Source organism: Platalea leucorodia, assembly GCF_965183815.1.
Source record: "Platalea leucorodia genome assembly, chromosome: 9".
Lineage (NCBI taxonomy): Eukaryota > Metazoa > Chordata > Aves > Pelecaniformes > Threskiornithidae > Platalea > Platalea leucorodia.
In genome coordinates this window covers 24538864-24554665 of record NC_138831.1, presented here as the reverse complement: position 1 = coordinate 24554665, position 15802 = coordinate 24538864, and the positions used below count along the sequence as shown (strand labels likewise).

The window sequence follows — 15802 nt, the reverse complement described above, 5'->3', positions numbered from 1 at the left end:
GCTGTTTCTTTCTTTGTAACTTGTGGTGACTGAGTTTTTCATTTAACTCTGGTAACAGAGTTGTTTTTTCTCTTAATAGAATTTACAAGCACCTGAGAGAGTTTTTATGGGTTATCGCTTACAGGAATACTTGGCATTCTGCTAGTATCAACTTAATACTGCACCTTAAAAAATCCTTGTATAAAATGATGGGATTTTTCTGAAGTTCATCTCATATCTGCAGTCTGGTTTTGCAGATTTGTGTTACGACATGTTGTACTTAATGCTTTTGCTTAAAGCAGAATTGCCTTGGACTATCTAACCCATACCTGTAAAAAGTGTTCTATGAAAATATTATCTAAATGTGTGTAATGCTAGTAACATGGCACAAATAATAGTGCATGTTAAAAATTCTACTTTTGATACAATTCTACCTTTGATAATTGTGCTGAATATAGTTATGATATCAGTCTGACTTTTTTTTTTTTTTCCTTGAATGCTTGTAGCTTGTTTAGTTTTCTGGTTTAATTTTTTTTTTCTGAAGTAGTTTTGAGCTGACAGTGTAAGTGAAATTGAAATAATATTGTTCCGTTTGCAATTTTTTATGGCTTTCTGGTTAGTAGTACCTTTAAATCTTTCACTGCTGCCAGACTGCACATTTTCAGTGCATCCCTCAAACAACTGTAATAGAATTTATACAATTATCTGTTGTATTCCTAATTTAATAGACCTATGAGTGTGATACAGATTCCTCAGTGAAGTTAAAAGGATATGTTGTATGGAGGTACCATGTTTTACAGTAGGGAAAATAAATTTCTACATGTCTGAACAGTCACTGTGCATCTGTCTCAAGTTTTTCTGTATTCTCCAGAAAACTGAACCAAAATGGTGTCCATACAGACTTGATTTTTTTTTTTCTTCAGCCTTGCACAGTGTGCGCGGGGCAGATCTCTATACCATTCATCGTCCTTTGCATTTTTCTGTTGTGACAAAATTCGAGGTGATAATAAAGAGCCAATTACAGCAAGTAATATTTTTCACTTATAGATTATAAGTTATTGCTGCACGGTCTATTTCAAACAAATGAACTGCTTTAAATGTGGTTGCTTTTTCTTTTTTTTTTTTTCCCCTCAATGAATAGCATGTACATCCTGCAGAAGTCAGATTGCTTATTTTGGAAAACATCCTTTTAAATCCAGCATATGACATTTATCTTCTGGTAGGAACATCAATTCAGTACAGAGTTCAGAAAATAAGGCAAGGGAAGATTACAGGTTTGTCCTGTTCTCTTTTTTTTTTTTTTTCTTTTTTTAAAAACTGCTGAGAAATTTTTAATTGTGTTTAAACTGCGTTGTTAATATTTAATACTGTTTTCCTAAACTACGTGATGATACAGCTGTTTAGTTTTTTCTCTCCAAAAAACTGTGTCTAAAAAGGATATACTCTTGCAGATTTGTCAAGGACATGAAGGTAAGTGTAACTTAGAATAGGAGCTAACACTATCATTGTAGATGTACTCATTTATTTCACGTTGACTAAGAAACTGTCTGACTTTTAGTTAAAGCAAATTTAGATTAGCAATTTTTCTAACAGAAAATGTTTTCTTGACAAATGGATTTACTCCACTTCTGCAAGTGTGGGTTACTGGGTTTATGTCCATTTAAAGGAGTGGAAATTTGTAACTGCATCTGTTTACTTACAAGGAGCCTGTGCTGGTAATGACTTTTTTCTTTCTTTCTTTCTTTTTTTTTTTTTTTTTTAAGAAACTAGATAAGAAATGTCTTACTGGGCTAGTAAACTAGGCTCATGACATCAGCTGGGAGTGCAGAATGGAGTGGCAGAAATTGTCAGTAACTCGTAGAAAGTAATTTGACCACTTTTGAAGCTGGGAACGAATTAACGAATTAGATGCTAGGTCTAAACAGCGGGATGATATTAGTTGAAAATTGCAGCTTCAAAGAAATTAAAGTTAGGTGAGAAGCTCATTTTGTGTGTCTTGATATAATCGTAGAAATGCTATTTCTATAAGGCATTAAAAATATTGATTTAATGTGTGCACTAGGCATCAATAAAAATTAATCAGCAATAATTAGCAGCATTCAAACACTGACATTTGCTTTTATTGTTTCATGTGTTGTCTTGTTTTATGTACAGAATTAATGATGCCATCTGATCAATATGAACTGCAGCTACAGAACAACGTACTTGGTCCTGAGGGAGATCTGTCTCGGCCGGTTGCCAAGTTGGACCAGGCAACATCAGTTGTAACTGCATTGCAACAGGGACAGACTAACCTCATACTTGGGCACAAGAGTATCCTTCCTAGGTGATGCTTTTCCATCCAGATCTTCGTGCCAGGAGACAAACTTCCCCCCTTTGCAGCACAAAAAGATAAAATTATCCATATTTGTACCAGTAGTCTTGAAAATCAGGAGCACCTGATGGAGCCATAGAAAGCAGCAGTGCTGTGAATTCAGTCTCAGCAGAGCTGCCTTATGCCTTGAAACATTCTAAGAAATTAGGTTGACAAAAGATCAATTAAATCACATCTGTTCCCCTCAGTCAATGTGGAAATGTGATGGGGCTTTATTTAACTTTTATATTTAGAGCATTATATTCTCTAGTGGGATCTCTCTAAGATGCTCACTGTCTTTCAGGATAGTGGGGATAACATTTATTTTCAGTGTACCGTTAGCTTTAAATATCCAAAGAGGCACAAGGAGCCCCAGGAACAAGCTGATCTTTACTTGACTTTTGTCAAAACTTTTCTGTTCCTTTACTGAGACTTCAGGTATTCGCATGCAAGGGGTTTCCAGACTACCAAACAGCACTATCTATGTTGTAAATCCTGGGTATTTAGGTTGGTATTGGCTGCAGTTTTCCTGATTTCTTAATATAATTTCTTGCCTTGTTTTTGTGTTGGTGTTTTTCTGTGTGTATATACATGCTTCCATTTCTCATATTACTTTTCATAGAAGAGTAATTTTGTTCATAAAAGTAGCTCAATGTGAAATAGGTTTAGTAGTAAGTATTTCTTTATTTTCTTTCATCTCTGTATTCGGCATCTTCAGATTGTGGGCACCAGAAGCAAAATGCGTATATCCATTATGTAAAGAGGCCATTGATTTGTGTTGTTCATTATTTCCTGTTTTGTAGGATTTACAATTCATCCAGGTGACAGATGGGTCCTAGAAACAGGCAGACTTTATGAAATTACAATTGAAGTGTATGATAAATCGAGCAATAAGGTGTATTTATCTGATGTAAGTGAAATGTTGATATACTTCTGAGTGTCTGTCTCCTAAATCCTGGCTTTCTTTGAAATTAGTTAAGCAGTTTCTTATTTACATTGAGTTAGGACACTTCAAAGCATGTTGTTTCTTGCCTTTTCCTTCCCCCCCCCCCCCCCCCCCCCCCCTTTTTTTTATTTTAAATAAAGTACTCTGGGTGACTCATGTGAAAGTGCCCATTGGAGTCTAAGCGCAGGAGAAAAAAATGGAAGAATTTGCACAACGCACTGGAAATTGCAAAGCAGTGTAAACTGCTGGAGAGCAGTAGTAATATAGTACTTCATCTCATCAATCCCTCCCGAATATAATATCATCATGTCTAGAGGCAATCTTTCCTGTTAAAGAATGAGGTGTAAGTTAGGCTTATAACACTCTTGGTGAGCTACCTGTTTCCTTTCAGTTGATTATAGGAAAAGCTTAGGTGATTAGCTAGCATTAAAACACTTCACTGTTTGGTAGTTAAATAAGATGAATTCTAGGTACTAGGTACAAAGTATACATTGCTCTTAAAAAAAAAAAAAAAAAAAAAAAAAAAAAAAAAAAGATTTAAATAGTTCAGTTGCAAGCAGAAAAATTTTATTAAATTATTGCTTTTCAGAATATTGAGTTTCTGTGAGTGTCACTTTATTTGCACATATTTGCTTCCTGAGATTCAGATCTGAGTTTCAGCTAGATCTCAGAAGAAATGTGCTATTGGGGCAGCATATTTGCATGTTCTTCCCCTTTTCTGTTTAAGAATGACAGAATTAAGAAATTATTGTAAAATATGAATTATTTAGTGGTATAAATATTGGTACTTTTCATGTTAAATTACATGTTGCTGATAATTTAAAAAAGTAAATATTTTCTCTGGAGTTAATGCTGTGTCTAAAAGATATAATCTTGTTGAAAGACTGAAACTTTCATAGGGAAAAGTTCTTACTCAATTTCAAATCATTTTCTTTGAGCTGTTATTAAACAATTGTTTTCTCATTGATTTGTTGCTAATATGTTTATGGCTGTCTGTACAGCATTAATATCAGTTACCTGTGGCAATATCTATTTCATGTTGTGATTTTAGAATATCAGAATTCATACAGAGCTGTCCAAAGAATATTTTGAGGTGCTGAAGTCATCTCTGAATGGATCATATCATTATGTGAAAGCAATAAAGAAGGGTCAGACCATTATTGATGCTGCACTGACATCAATAGTAGATCAGGTATGTTTTTATAATAACTCTTCTACTGGTAGGCCTAAAAATTATTAACTTGTGCAGTAGTGTCTTAATGGTGACATAGTAAAAGGAAAACCTAAGAATTACATGGGTCTAAGCCATCTTTGTTTAACCAGATTAAGAACCAAATTCTAAAATTCTTACTTCAGGAAAACTGTCAATTAAGTCAACAGAGGATTTGCTTAAAGAAAAACTGTGGGATTTTGCTACCGATTGTGTGGCAAACGCCTGTTAAACTAGTGGTGCACAGCACTGATTTTTTTTTTCATGGCAGATACTTATGTGGGCACATACCATATCGTTGTGCTGGTGCAAAGGTCCTCTCACGTTCTCTGAGTGAATTTTACAATTTATTGTGGTAGGATCATCAGTGTCATACCCTGGCCTTGTTCTGCATTCAGTTACATTTGGAAAGTTTTCTGTCATTTGGTAAGTGATGTTAAATGCTGGAATGAAAATCTGCCAAATGTATCAGCCTGCAAATTTCTTCAAATTAATATTCATTAACTTTCTGCTAGTTGGGCAGGCTGCTGAATGTATGGCTAACTAGGGCACGTGGTGTGAAAGTGATTTGCTTTTGCTTGAAACTGGAAAAATTCAACACTTCAACCCATTTGCTGTGAAATTGTTTTAGTGATTCCTTGAGACTGATTTGGTAGATCCTTGTATATGATAAGCCATGCTCATTCTCTGTGTCAGAGAGGTACTCTTGAATGAAATGTCAGCTGAGAGCTGTTAAAGTTTTCCTTCAGAACTCCAGTAAGAAACTGTATGTTGTGTCAGAGGGCTGTGGCATTACAATTACAGCAAAATAAAGGCCAGTATTTTGGGATGGATTGAGGAATGGGTCCTTTAGGCTGAGTTTCGTCTTCACCTGCTGCAGAGTAGAATGAGCAAAGCGTAAATGCAGGTGTGGAGTTACTGACTTAGTTCTCCAGATGAGGTCTCAAAAACTAGGAGTAGTGAAAGAGTGTATTTCTTATTGCTGTTTGCCTTTTAAATTAATATGGGCCCCTGTATCTCCATAGTAATATTACTCATTTAATACAATAGCACACTTTGCTGCGATGAGCTGCCTATTTGCTCACAAGTAACACTGTTTGTAAGTGACTCTAAGTAGTTGCTTTCCTCTCTCTCTCAGATGTTTTCAACAACTTGTCTATATATAAGGACGAAACATTATTCCTAGGAAGTACTATGGTGTCATTTATAATACTGTGCTGTTGCTTTTTCTAGGATGGAGGTGTTCATACATTACCAGTTCCAGTGCGAAACCAGCAAGATGTTGAAATATATGGTCCCATAGTTCTTTCACCCAGCATTTTGACATTTCCTTGGCAGCCAAAAGCCGGAGTCTACCAGTACACCATACAGGTATGCCAAAGAAGTATCTAAATGCAGGACATATTGCTCAAGCAGGCACAGTAAGGACTGTAACCGCTTATACAGAGTTGACTTTGGATACTGCAGGCACAATAATATCCAAAACTTTATTTGAAGGAATTTCCTTGGATGTTAGTTGCAGGAATTAATATATAGTTAGTTAAAAAAACATACAAAAAACCAACAAACATAAAAACCCCACCGACTTTCACCTCTTGTCTTTCATTCACTTCTTCTCTCCCTCATGTATGCACTGCACACATACACACAGAGTGGTTTGAAATTACAGAAAACATCCTAGGTACAAAGCTTAGTAGTAATAATTTGAGGCTGCGATTTACTTTAAAAGGATGGAAGTACGGGAGTATGAATCAGTGTGGTGCCTGCAAAAAGGGCATGACAAGATCAATGAGCAGCACCCTATCAACCTTTGACATCAGTATCCTTCACTCCCCACACGTCTCATGCTTCTAATAAAAAGTTGTAGGGAGGCAAAGGCCACAGTTTGTTTACAGTATGCCCTTCTAAAGGGACTTTTTTCTTAAATTTCTTTTGTGTGTCTTTGCTCCCATGCTGCCAATCCTTCCATATACTTCATAAACCAAATGGCTTGTCTTCTAGTATCCAGAGTGTAGTCTAACTGGAGAAAAGAACACTGTGCTTCCCCAGCCCGGACTCTCACCCCAGTACAATGATACCCAGATCCTGCACTCAAGTGTTTCATGCACAGTTCCTACCTCTCCCTCTTAGCATGAAGTAGTGCTGAGTTTTGGGTCTGTCTTCAGGTAAACAATATACAAAAAGAGGCAGTGGGACACATGATGTTTGAAGTAACCAAATCAATCTCATAGGGGTAAAACTGCATTCTCTAGTGTAAATCTGAAGTTAACGCCATTGAGTTTAGCACTGTCATTTGTACTACTTAATTTCTGTGGAATTAGATTTTGGTTTAATTCATGCTATACCCAACCACACCAGCAGCATGTGGTAAAAATTCTTAGTACAAATACGCATTTTCAGTACTTCATCGTAAATTCTGCTAGTTTTCCCAGTAAGGGAAACTAAATGTGGTTTTCTGTTTCCCACCTCTTTTACAGTTCTATTCTTGTCTAGCCTTATCTTGTGTATATCATCAAATACCTCACTAGAGAACATTCCTTTGTGTACTCAAATAATCTGCATCAGTATTCTTACTTTACTGTGATTTTTTTTTTTTCCATTAAGAACATAAAAACTTTTTTTCTCCCAACACTGGAATTAGTTTGCGTTTACTGAAACTGAGAATATTTTCCCAATCTGCCCATTCAACAATACTAGTGGTTGTTTACCATAGCACACAGCTTGACTGTTGTTCCCTCCTGTAGATTAGTGTTTGCCTCCTACTCGATAGTTTTTGAGTCAGGCTATTTTAAATTGGTGAATACACTTTTTCTGAAAATACATTGACAGGGATATTTGGATCTAGCCAAATACTGTTTATAGCTAAAGTAACTCCTTCCAGATGGTATCAGAATGACTTAAGTTTTACTTTGTCAGCTGTCTGGTTTTTTGTTGGTTGCTTTGTTCGTATTTGTGCTAATAAGATGGCTTCCGTTGCAAGTAAAAAAGCGGGGGGAAAAAAGGATGTTTTCTTCCATGCATTAGAGAAGTGAAGCGCAATCTTTGTGACGTTAAGTATGTGGAGGTTATTTTTCCCTAGTGAGGGCATCACCGTCACTGGTAACAGTTTGTGGAGTGGAGTTCAGCTAATAGGTTGTGGATAATGATTAGACTGAAATAGAAGCTGGTTTACCCTTTCTCTCCGCAGTGCAAACTGACTGCTAGAGAGAAAAATGTAGTAACGCATTGGATGGCAATGAGATGTGACTCCACAGAATTATTAAGAATTGTGTATTTCTGTTTTATGTTTTCTGCTCATTTCTCTGTTTAAATTGAAAATATCTTTATAAAACATTCTGAACTTTTACGTTCTTTAGACATTTCTCAGCACATCCCATGCATCTCCTTCTGTCACACACCATTACCTATTTATCCATTTGTTTTTGTCCGGTGCTCTTTCTGTATCAGGTTGTGTACGTGCGCATGGGAAGGAAAAAGGGAAATGACTGTCCTTTTGATCCTCCACTCCCTCTCCCCTGCTCCTGGTAAAAGTTATTAGCTAAGCTCCTGCATAATTTAGATTTGTTGTTTTCCATGCTGTCCTTCTAGTCAAGATTTATCATCTTGTTCATTTTTGCTTCAATTATGAAACAAGTTAGAGCAAATGCTGAGGAAGTTAAAGAAACTAAAACAATACATGTAAACAAAAAATTGCTCTGATGTTCACCCTTATTTTATTCTGATGGAACTTTGAAATTTATTTTGGGGTGTGAAAGTTTTGTGTTTTTTTTTAAACTTGCTTTAAAAATGCATTATTCTCAGTATGCCCTTCTGCATAATATTTGTCTCAACAGACACTTCCTGTAGCTCACAATAATGATGTTTAAAACCTATACATTTTACAGCATTGTAATGATTTATGTTTCTTCAGTAACTAGTATTACACATCTAGGAGGACAATACTCTGCTTGTGTTGGCAAAATGTTTTTTTTTGGCCCTTCACTTTATAAAATATGAACCTGCAGCAGATATTACCCTGTCCTGGCTGCCAGGTGCTCATACAGTGAGTATAATAATTTGTCTCTATTGATGTGGACCATAATATCAAGTAACTAGTTCTTACCCTTCTGTAGAATAATTCCACTCACTTAACCTCTTCTAATCGTGAAACAACCCTTCAAGAGCTGGGAGCTCTAGGAAAAGGGTGGGTTTTTGGTTTTTGTTGGTCTGGGTTTTTTTATGGGAATCTGCATGATAAACCTGAGCTTGTAAGTTTGGTGGTTACTGACTCCTTCCTTGAAAAGCCATTGTGGGAGTGTAGCCTGTACATTTTGGAGACCCTCGCAGTGCTTGTGGCAAGAGCGGACAGTTTCCATATGTGTCTGTCGCTCATTCCATGACTGATCAGTTGCTGGAGCAGCATGTTTGTTGAATGGCTGCAGGTAGGCGTGCTGATTTTCAGCATAAAAATGAAGAAGTAATGCCAAGAAGAGAGTGACATTTTTTTTCTTTTTCTTTTTTTCCCTTCTTGCCTCATTCCCTTCCTGCCTCCCACCTTCTTTTCTCTTCCCTTTAGATCCCTTAACAATTCCCATTGAAAGAAGCTAGTAGGTACAGAGTGTCAGGTTAGCAGCTCTGAGAGCCAAAATCAGCACTTTGGCTGTCAGCAACAGAAAAACAGTGGGAGTTTGCAGAAGTATGATGATCCCACGTGCCAGGCCTCTGGTGTGCTGATTTGTGAAGAGCTCTGCTGACTCTAAGCACTATCAGTCACTGGGAGTTGTGAGCATCAGACTTCTGCAGCTGAGAGGGAGATATTTGGGTTAGCAGCGCTGGTGAGTACGTAGGATATGTGCATGAAGAAAGCTGAAATTAAAATGAACGAAGGGTAGTAATCGTCTCATCTCCTGCTTCACTTTGCTTATTTGAAAGTTCTGAGGTGTTATTTTATTTGTATTTCCTCAAAAATAGCATTGTTGTTGCTCAGTGTGTCCCTGGTTTTCATGCAATATATTCAAAGGCTTGACAGCTAAGAAATGTGAGAATTATATACTTCATAAAATATTTGAAAGATTTTCTCTCTGTACTCTAGGCTCATGGTGGAAGTGGAAATTTCAGCTGGTCCTATTCTAACCAGGCAGTTGCTACAGTGACAGTCAAAGGAGTAATGACAACTGGAAGTGATATTGGTGTCAGTGTTATTCAGGCAACTGATGTTCAGAATCCGTTGCATTATGGAGAAATGAAGGTAAAACTCTATTTTCCCTGGTCGCTCCTTAAATATGACTTTTGGAAACAGTGAAGAAGTTGAGAATGGCATTCCCCTTTCCAAAATGTTCCCAAGAGGTTTCCATGCCTGCCCTGTGGCAGGTTAAGTGATCAGTTTCACAGTTTGTGCTTCTGGGGATTCAAGCTCTTTCCACTGCATTAACTTTCCTCCCATTTTTGTTCCTTCCTGATTTCCTTGGCAAGTCGTTTTCCTTGTTGAAAGTTTTGAGTGCAAGAAGGAAATAGTAATTTACTACTGGCCTAGCCATCTAAGCAGACAAGCCAATCTAAAAATGCATTCTGCAGGGTAAGAGGTGGCTGTTTTCCCTCGATATAAAAGGATGACAGATACCATCAAAATGCACAAGGAAATTCCTACCTGGAGGCGTGGCTGAAATGAATACAGTGTCACATAATGAATCTAGATACCAAAGCTGGCCAAGAAAAAATAATCTTTTAGGAAAATTAGGAGAAAATGAGAATGAAAAATATACCTCCCAAGAGGGATTTTGTGGTCTCTGTGTAAATCATACCCTGTTCTTAGGATTTGGTCAGGGTGATCAGTGTGTGGTATAGAGTGAAGAAAATACAGGAACAGTATATGTAATGGCCCCACAGGAAGGAGTGTGCAAAGACAGGTAAAGAAGCTGCTCTGGTTAACACTGGTTAACACTGTAAATCTACAATCTTAAATATTTTTCTCTAGAATGTTACTGATTTGGAAATATTTCCTTGTGTCCTTTGGACACAAATAATGTTCCTTAATGAAACTGTCAGTGCTTACTCTCTCTCTCAAGCTGTTAAGAACTGCCAGACCTGTAACATCATAGAATAGAAACTGAAAGTAAGTACTACTGTGGTGTATATTCGCTACTGTGAAGTAGTACTACTCTGCTACCTTCAGAAATTCAGGCATTTTAATCTATGCTTTAACTCTGTGCCTTTTGCAAAGAGCCAAGCATTGGAATGGAAACCTGACAGAGAAGAGGAAACTTGCTCCTGACCTCAGAAAAACTAAGAGATAGTGTGCTGAGCACGTATGACTAATCTGGGATCCAGAGCCTGTGTTTGTCTAACTGCATGGTCATAAATGAAATAGGTTTGTTTATGCCAAGCGGATGCTATTGAGACTAGCAAACAACCTCCATCTGGCTAAGGCTCTATAAAGGTGATGGTCTTTGTTTCTGAGGGAGCATAGAAGTTGATTTAGGAAGCATGTCTTGCAAGCCCTGGGGCAGTGCACCTTACTTCCAGGTTACATGCCTGTAATATAGCAACTGGTGGGGAACAAGCTGATTGCATCAAATATATACATTAGCTATACAAAATACCTCATAATTTTTAGGTATTCCCATGTGCAGCACTGCTGTAATTGCTATACTGCACTTCTGTTGCACCAAAGTCCCTTTTGACAAAAGTGTTAAAAAATGTGTTTGGTCAAGACTGCCAAGTCTGTCCCATAATGAAGAGAGAGCACATATCTCCTCTCCCTCTCAGTACGTGTGTTTTGGGAAAGATATTTCTAGCCAAGTTTTACTTGGAACAGCTGCATCTACTAATGCTGGGTTTTCTGAGGGGCAACTTAGCTTGGGTTTTGTGCTCAGATTATTTATGTCAATTCTACAAAATGGATTTGAGAGGTACTAAAATTCATGCTTAAAATAATGACTTAAATGCTTAAAATAATGACATAAATTAAAATTTGTGTAGAATTTAGTTTACAGACTTGCTCTGAAATTATTCTCTGGACAACCCAGGACGCTGCTTTTTAGCAGTGCAACAGCTACCAGCAGGAGATACAGGAATAAAGATTTTTCAGTTAAAATTTCTTATCCTCAAACATAAGCCAAAGCCTGAAGACAGAAAAATTACTTCTCTTCATGTGAGCTTTCAGAGCAGTGTATTGCACAATCTGAATAGGTTATTTTTGAATGCCTTTGTTCCTGTGTTAGGAATTGCATTCTTTGTAAAATAACTCTGAAGAGTTCTATTTACTGACCTCAGTGAGCAAGTTGTAAGAAGAGTTAACGATGTTCCACAAGGATTACAGTTTTAACTCTGTACCATATGGTTCAATATTCTATTCTGAAGCTATTTGCAGATGGTTAGGAAGTTAAGATATGGCAAATGAAAAGCTTTGATCATAGTGATTATTACAAAATATGCAGTTTGTCTGTGGCGGATTCTTTAACATAAATGGAAAAAGTAGCAAATAAGAATAACGAATAATACAGTTAAGGCTTGTTCATCAACATACCAGCTATAATAGCATGGAAGATCTGTTTCTGCCAGTCTTATTTCTGAAAGTAATCCTTTTGATTTCAAAAGTATCTCACACATAAAGATTATTTGTTGAAGCAGAAGGTTGTTAGATTAGGCAGTAGATATTTGTTCACTTATTTTAGATTTCTGACATATTACTGTGGGGAAACATTGAGCCCTGGACACCTTTAAAAATGTTTTGCCAACAGACATGCAAGAAAGAAAAAAACCCAACCAACCAACCAAACAAAAAACCAAAAAAAAACAACACTGAGGAAATGTTTGGGTCATTAGTTCCCTTAACTTCTACATACCTGCTGCTGTGAGTGATGGAGGCTGGGGAGTCTTGCTAACTATGTCAGGTCTAGCTCAAATATTTACGCTGTGAAAGTCAAGGTTGGATACTAAATCTATCCCAGTTGGTTATAGTACTTCCTGGAGATCTCGTGCAACTTAGTCCACACTTTAAAATCAACAAAGCAGAAGAGAGAATTATAGAAGTAGCAGTAAAAGGATCACCAAACTAATGTGAACTTGGACTGTTATGGGAAAAGAGCACTGAAATAGCAGCAAGCTTTTTCTGGCCCTTTCTGACACCTTTCTGCTGCAGGTAAACACAAAAGCACTGTTGAATCTGAGAATTTTTTCCAGCCATCAGAGGGAACTCAGCAACTGGGCTAATGAAAATAAGGAGAGCATAGTGAAGTCTATTCTTCTCCACCCCAACCCCCCCCCCCCAACCCCCCCCCCCCCCCGATACCTTTTTGTGGGGTTGTGTTCATACACCTATGTCCTGTGTTTCTTTCCTCCTTCAGGTGTACGTAACTGAACCTAGTGGGATGGAATTCACACCATGTCAAGTTGAAGCACGTGTTGGCCAAATATTGGAGCTGCCCCTGAGGATTAATGGCCTAACCAATGTTGAAAGGGGCGAGACGGTACCACTGAGCGACTGCTCACACTTTGATCTAGTTGTGGAAGTAGAAAACCGTGGTGTGTTCAGGCCACTTCAAGGTGATTTGGCCCCCTCCCTGTTTTGAAAGTTAAATTAAGATGTTACTAAGTCACACATCTCCTTTAAATCACTGTTTCAATTGCTGTGTACAGTATTCCCACAGAGGTGCTTAACCTCAGAGGTGGGGATCAGAGTAGTTTTATTTTGAGGATGTGTGTACTTTTCTATGCAGAACTTCCCTTTGATATTTTTGATGTTTTGAGGGACTCTGAAAGCATTTTGGCAATTATTTTATTGGATAATGTGTAGTCTCCCATATGTCTTTCTACTGATTTAGTATTTTTAACACGCTTCTGTAACAAAGCTGATGGGTTTTCTCATAAGAAGGGTCCACATATATTGTGTTTTGAGGTAGCGTTGGAAGACTTACAAGCACACTAAGATTAATAACTGCTTTGCCCAAATTGTCCAGCAGTACTTTCAGTTCTATAAAGACACTGTTCATTGTTTGTTCACAAGGAACTAAGACAATCAGCTGCTTAAATTTTGCCAAAGCTCTGTCATTGTTAAGCTCATTGCTTTAAGAAATGCCTCTTGTCAGGTTTATTAAGAGTATGGAGTATGCATGTTGTTTTTAAAGATTGCCATTAATGTTGCTGGGCTAAGGGGACACTGAGCAATGCGCTTGTTCCTGTGTTTACTGAATTCAGTATGTTATTCAGATGTACCATTAATTTTTTCCAGGTGTCTCTTGTATGGAAGCTCTGCTACTGAGCCAGTAAAACCATTGTGCCATCTGTTTGCCTGAGAGGCGGCTATTTTAAATGTTGCTATGCAGTATGCTGTTGTACTGTTTGTTTCAAAAAAAAAAAAAAAAAAAAAATAGACCCCTCCCAAACCCCAAAATGTCCTCTAAGCAAGCCGAGAAATTTACTGAAAATACCTTATCTTCCACTAGAGAAATGATGTATTGCCTACAGTTGAAGTTGTTCTGTGCAGGGAAGCTCGTCTAAGCAGTGTGACTTATTTGTGCTTAATTACAAGCCAGTTTCATTTTAGAAGAGCAAGATGAGAATATTCAGTAAGAGATAGAATTTATATTAGTTTGTACCAGAGTAAAGACTCGTGTCCTGTTTAGGACAGTGTGAAAATAAAGAAGTTTGCGAGACATGGATACTCGGTAAGTGCTGGGTTTGAGATGAAAGACAGTAGTGAACTTTTTTACCTATTTGGTTGGAGAACACATCTCTATTTACTTCTGGTGGAAATGCTTTTGTCAAGAAAAGCTGTGTTGAACTTGCATTAAAATGCCTGGGCATTTCTCTCCAAATGTGTATTTATATATTTTTAATTTATTTGACAGGAAGGCTTAAGCCAACTGCTGATTTTTGTAGTGGAGTCAGAGTGAAAGCTGAAACTCAAGGATACACAACACTTGTTGTTAGTTACACCCATGGTCATGTCCACCTCAGTGCTAGTATCACCATTGCTGCTTATCTGCCATTAAAAGTAAGTCTGGTTTTGCTGTTCCTAAAGCAATCCATCACTTAAAATGCCTTTAAATGACAAATAGGAAGTTGATATTATGTAATGAGTATGTTTAAAAAAATGAGGTGGGTGGTTGAATGACAGGAAAAATTTTATGGACTGTTTTGGGGAATTGTGTTTTAACCCTTTCTCTGTGGAGCATATATATAGTAGAGTTTGCCTACATGGACATTGCAAGCCAACTAGAGAGGAGTGAGTAGTGCGACAGTGAAATAACAGATTGTTACAACTTCTGAAGTGGAAAGTGAATTTGATATCCTTGCCCATTTTTCAGACTTTTGGCAAAAGAGTCACAATTGCTATCATCTGAAGAAATACGCAGGATAGTAATAGGGGTCAACCTCATCCGAGTGAGGATGTATATCTTGTTTTGCACAGCACACCTGAATTAGTAAATTACTTTTCAGCAGACTCTAGATGAGTGGAAAATTATGTGACACTCAAATTGTTTGTTTCTTGACTGTCCATTTTAACTGACTAACAATTGGCCTATTAAGGTAATAAGGGGGCAGTCACAATTTTGTGTCCATAATGGCAAATGGAAGTAGACCTAGCTTATGATTTCTGCTTTCATAGTATATAAATTGATTTTTGCAAGAAGGCAAAGCTGGCTTGCCTATATGACAGTGAAAATACATGCTTTTTCCCTACAAATGAGAGAAACATATTTCACTGTTGGACAGTTCACTAAAGAAAACAGGAAGAACAAACCTAAGTACAGGGTCCATATATGGAAATATGAAACGGTATGCTTATGCTACCCTCATCTTCAGAGACCTACCACTGAATCTGCAAAGCTGAAGTCTTAATACATTTGACCAGAGCTTTTTTCCCCCCTAATCTGGAACGAAAGTTTGTGCAAATCATAGAAATTTGTGACTGTAATGTTGATTTTTCTTTTTAAATATGCTTTTCTGTCAAATATCTTAAATAGCTGAGTATAATTATTTGAAGATGCTGAGACATCCTAAGCAGAGTGTGTAAACTTTCTATTATTGGCAGCAATGTGAGAGAAAGGCATAGTCCCTTTAATTAGGATTTTTTCATATGTATGGTATCATTCACATTTATATTAGGAAAGCCCCTTGAGATGATGTAACACTGCTTTTCATCTATAAAGTTAAATGATTCTAGGGTACTTAACAAAGCCAGTACATGGTGACAAGGAGGGTAGACTAAGTGCACTTTAAAAAAAAAAAAAAAAAATCTGTTCGTAGATATCTCAGTGAAAAACTTCTTCTTTGAAGTATAGAACAGTGATTTCCACATTCTTTTCCCCCGTTTCTGTAGAATTAAATATTT

The 15802-nt window shown here is 37.2% G+C and overlaps 1 protein-coding gene across 1 annotated transcript in view; it reads left to right on the top strand.

The window, feature by feature from the left end:
- The window catches only part of NUP210 (nucleoporin 210), a 70741-nt gene that overhangs the window by 16662 nt on the left and 38277 nt on the right, over positions 1-15802 (top strand). The window contains exons 6-14 of the mRNA XM_082322389.1: positions 1121-1253; positions 2134-2292; positions 2771-2839; positions 3136-3242; positions 4330-4470; positions 5722-5859; positions 9560-9715; positions 12813-13011; positions 14316-14461. Of these exons, the coding sequence (XP_082178515.1) occupies positions 1121-1253; positions 2134-2292; positions 2771-2839; positions 3136-3242; positions 4330-4470; positions 5722-5859; positions 9560-9715; positions 12813-13011; positions 14316-14461 (1248 nt within the window). The remainder of the gene's footprint in view (positions 1-1120; positions 1254-2133; positions 2293-2770; positions 2840-3135; positions 3243-4329; positions 4471-5721; positions 5860-9559; positions 9716-12812; positions 13012-14315; positions 14462-15802) is intronic.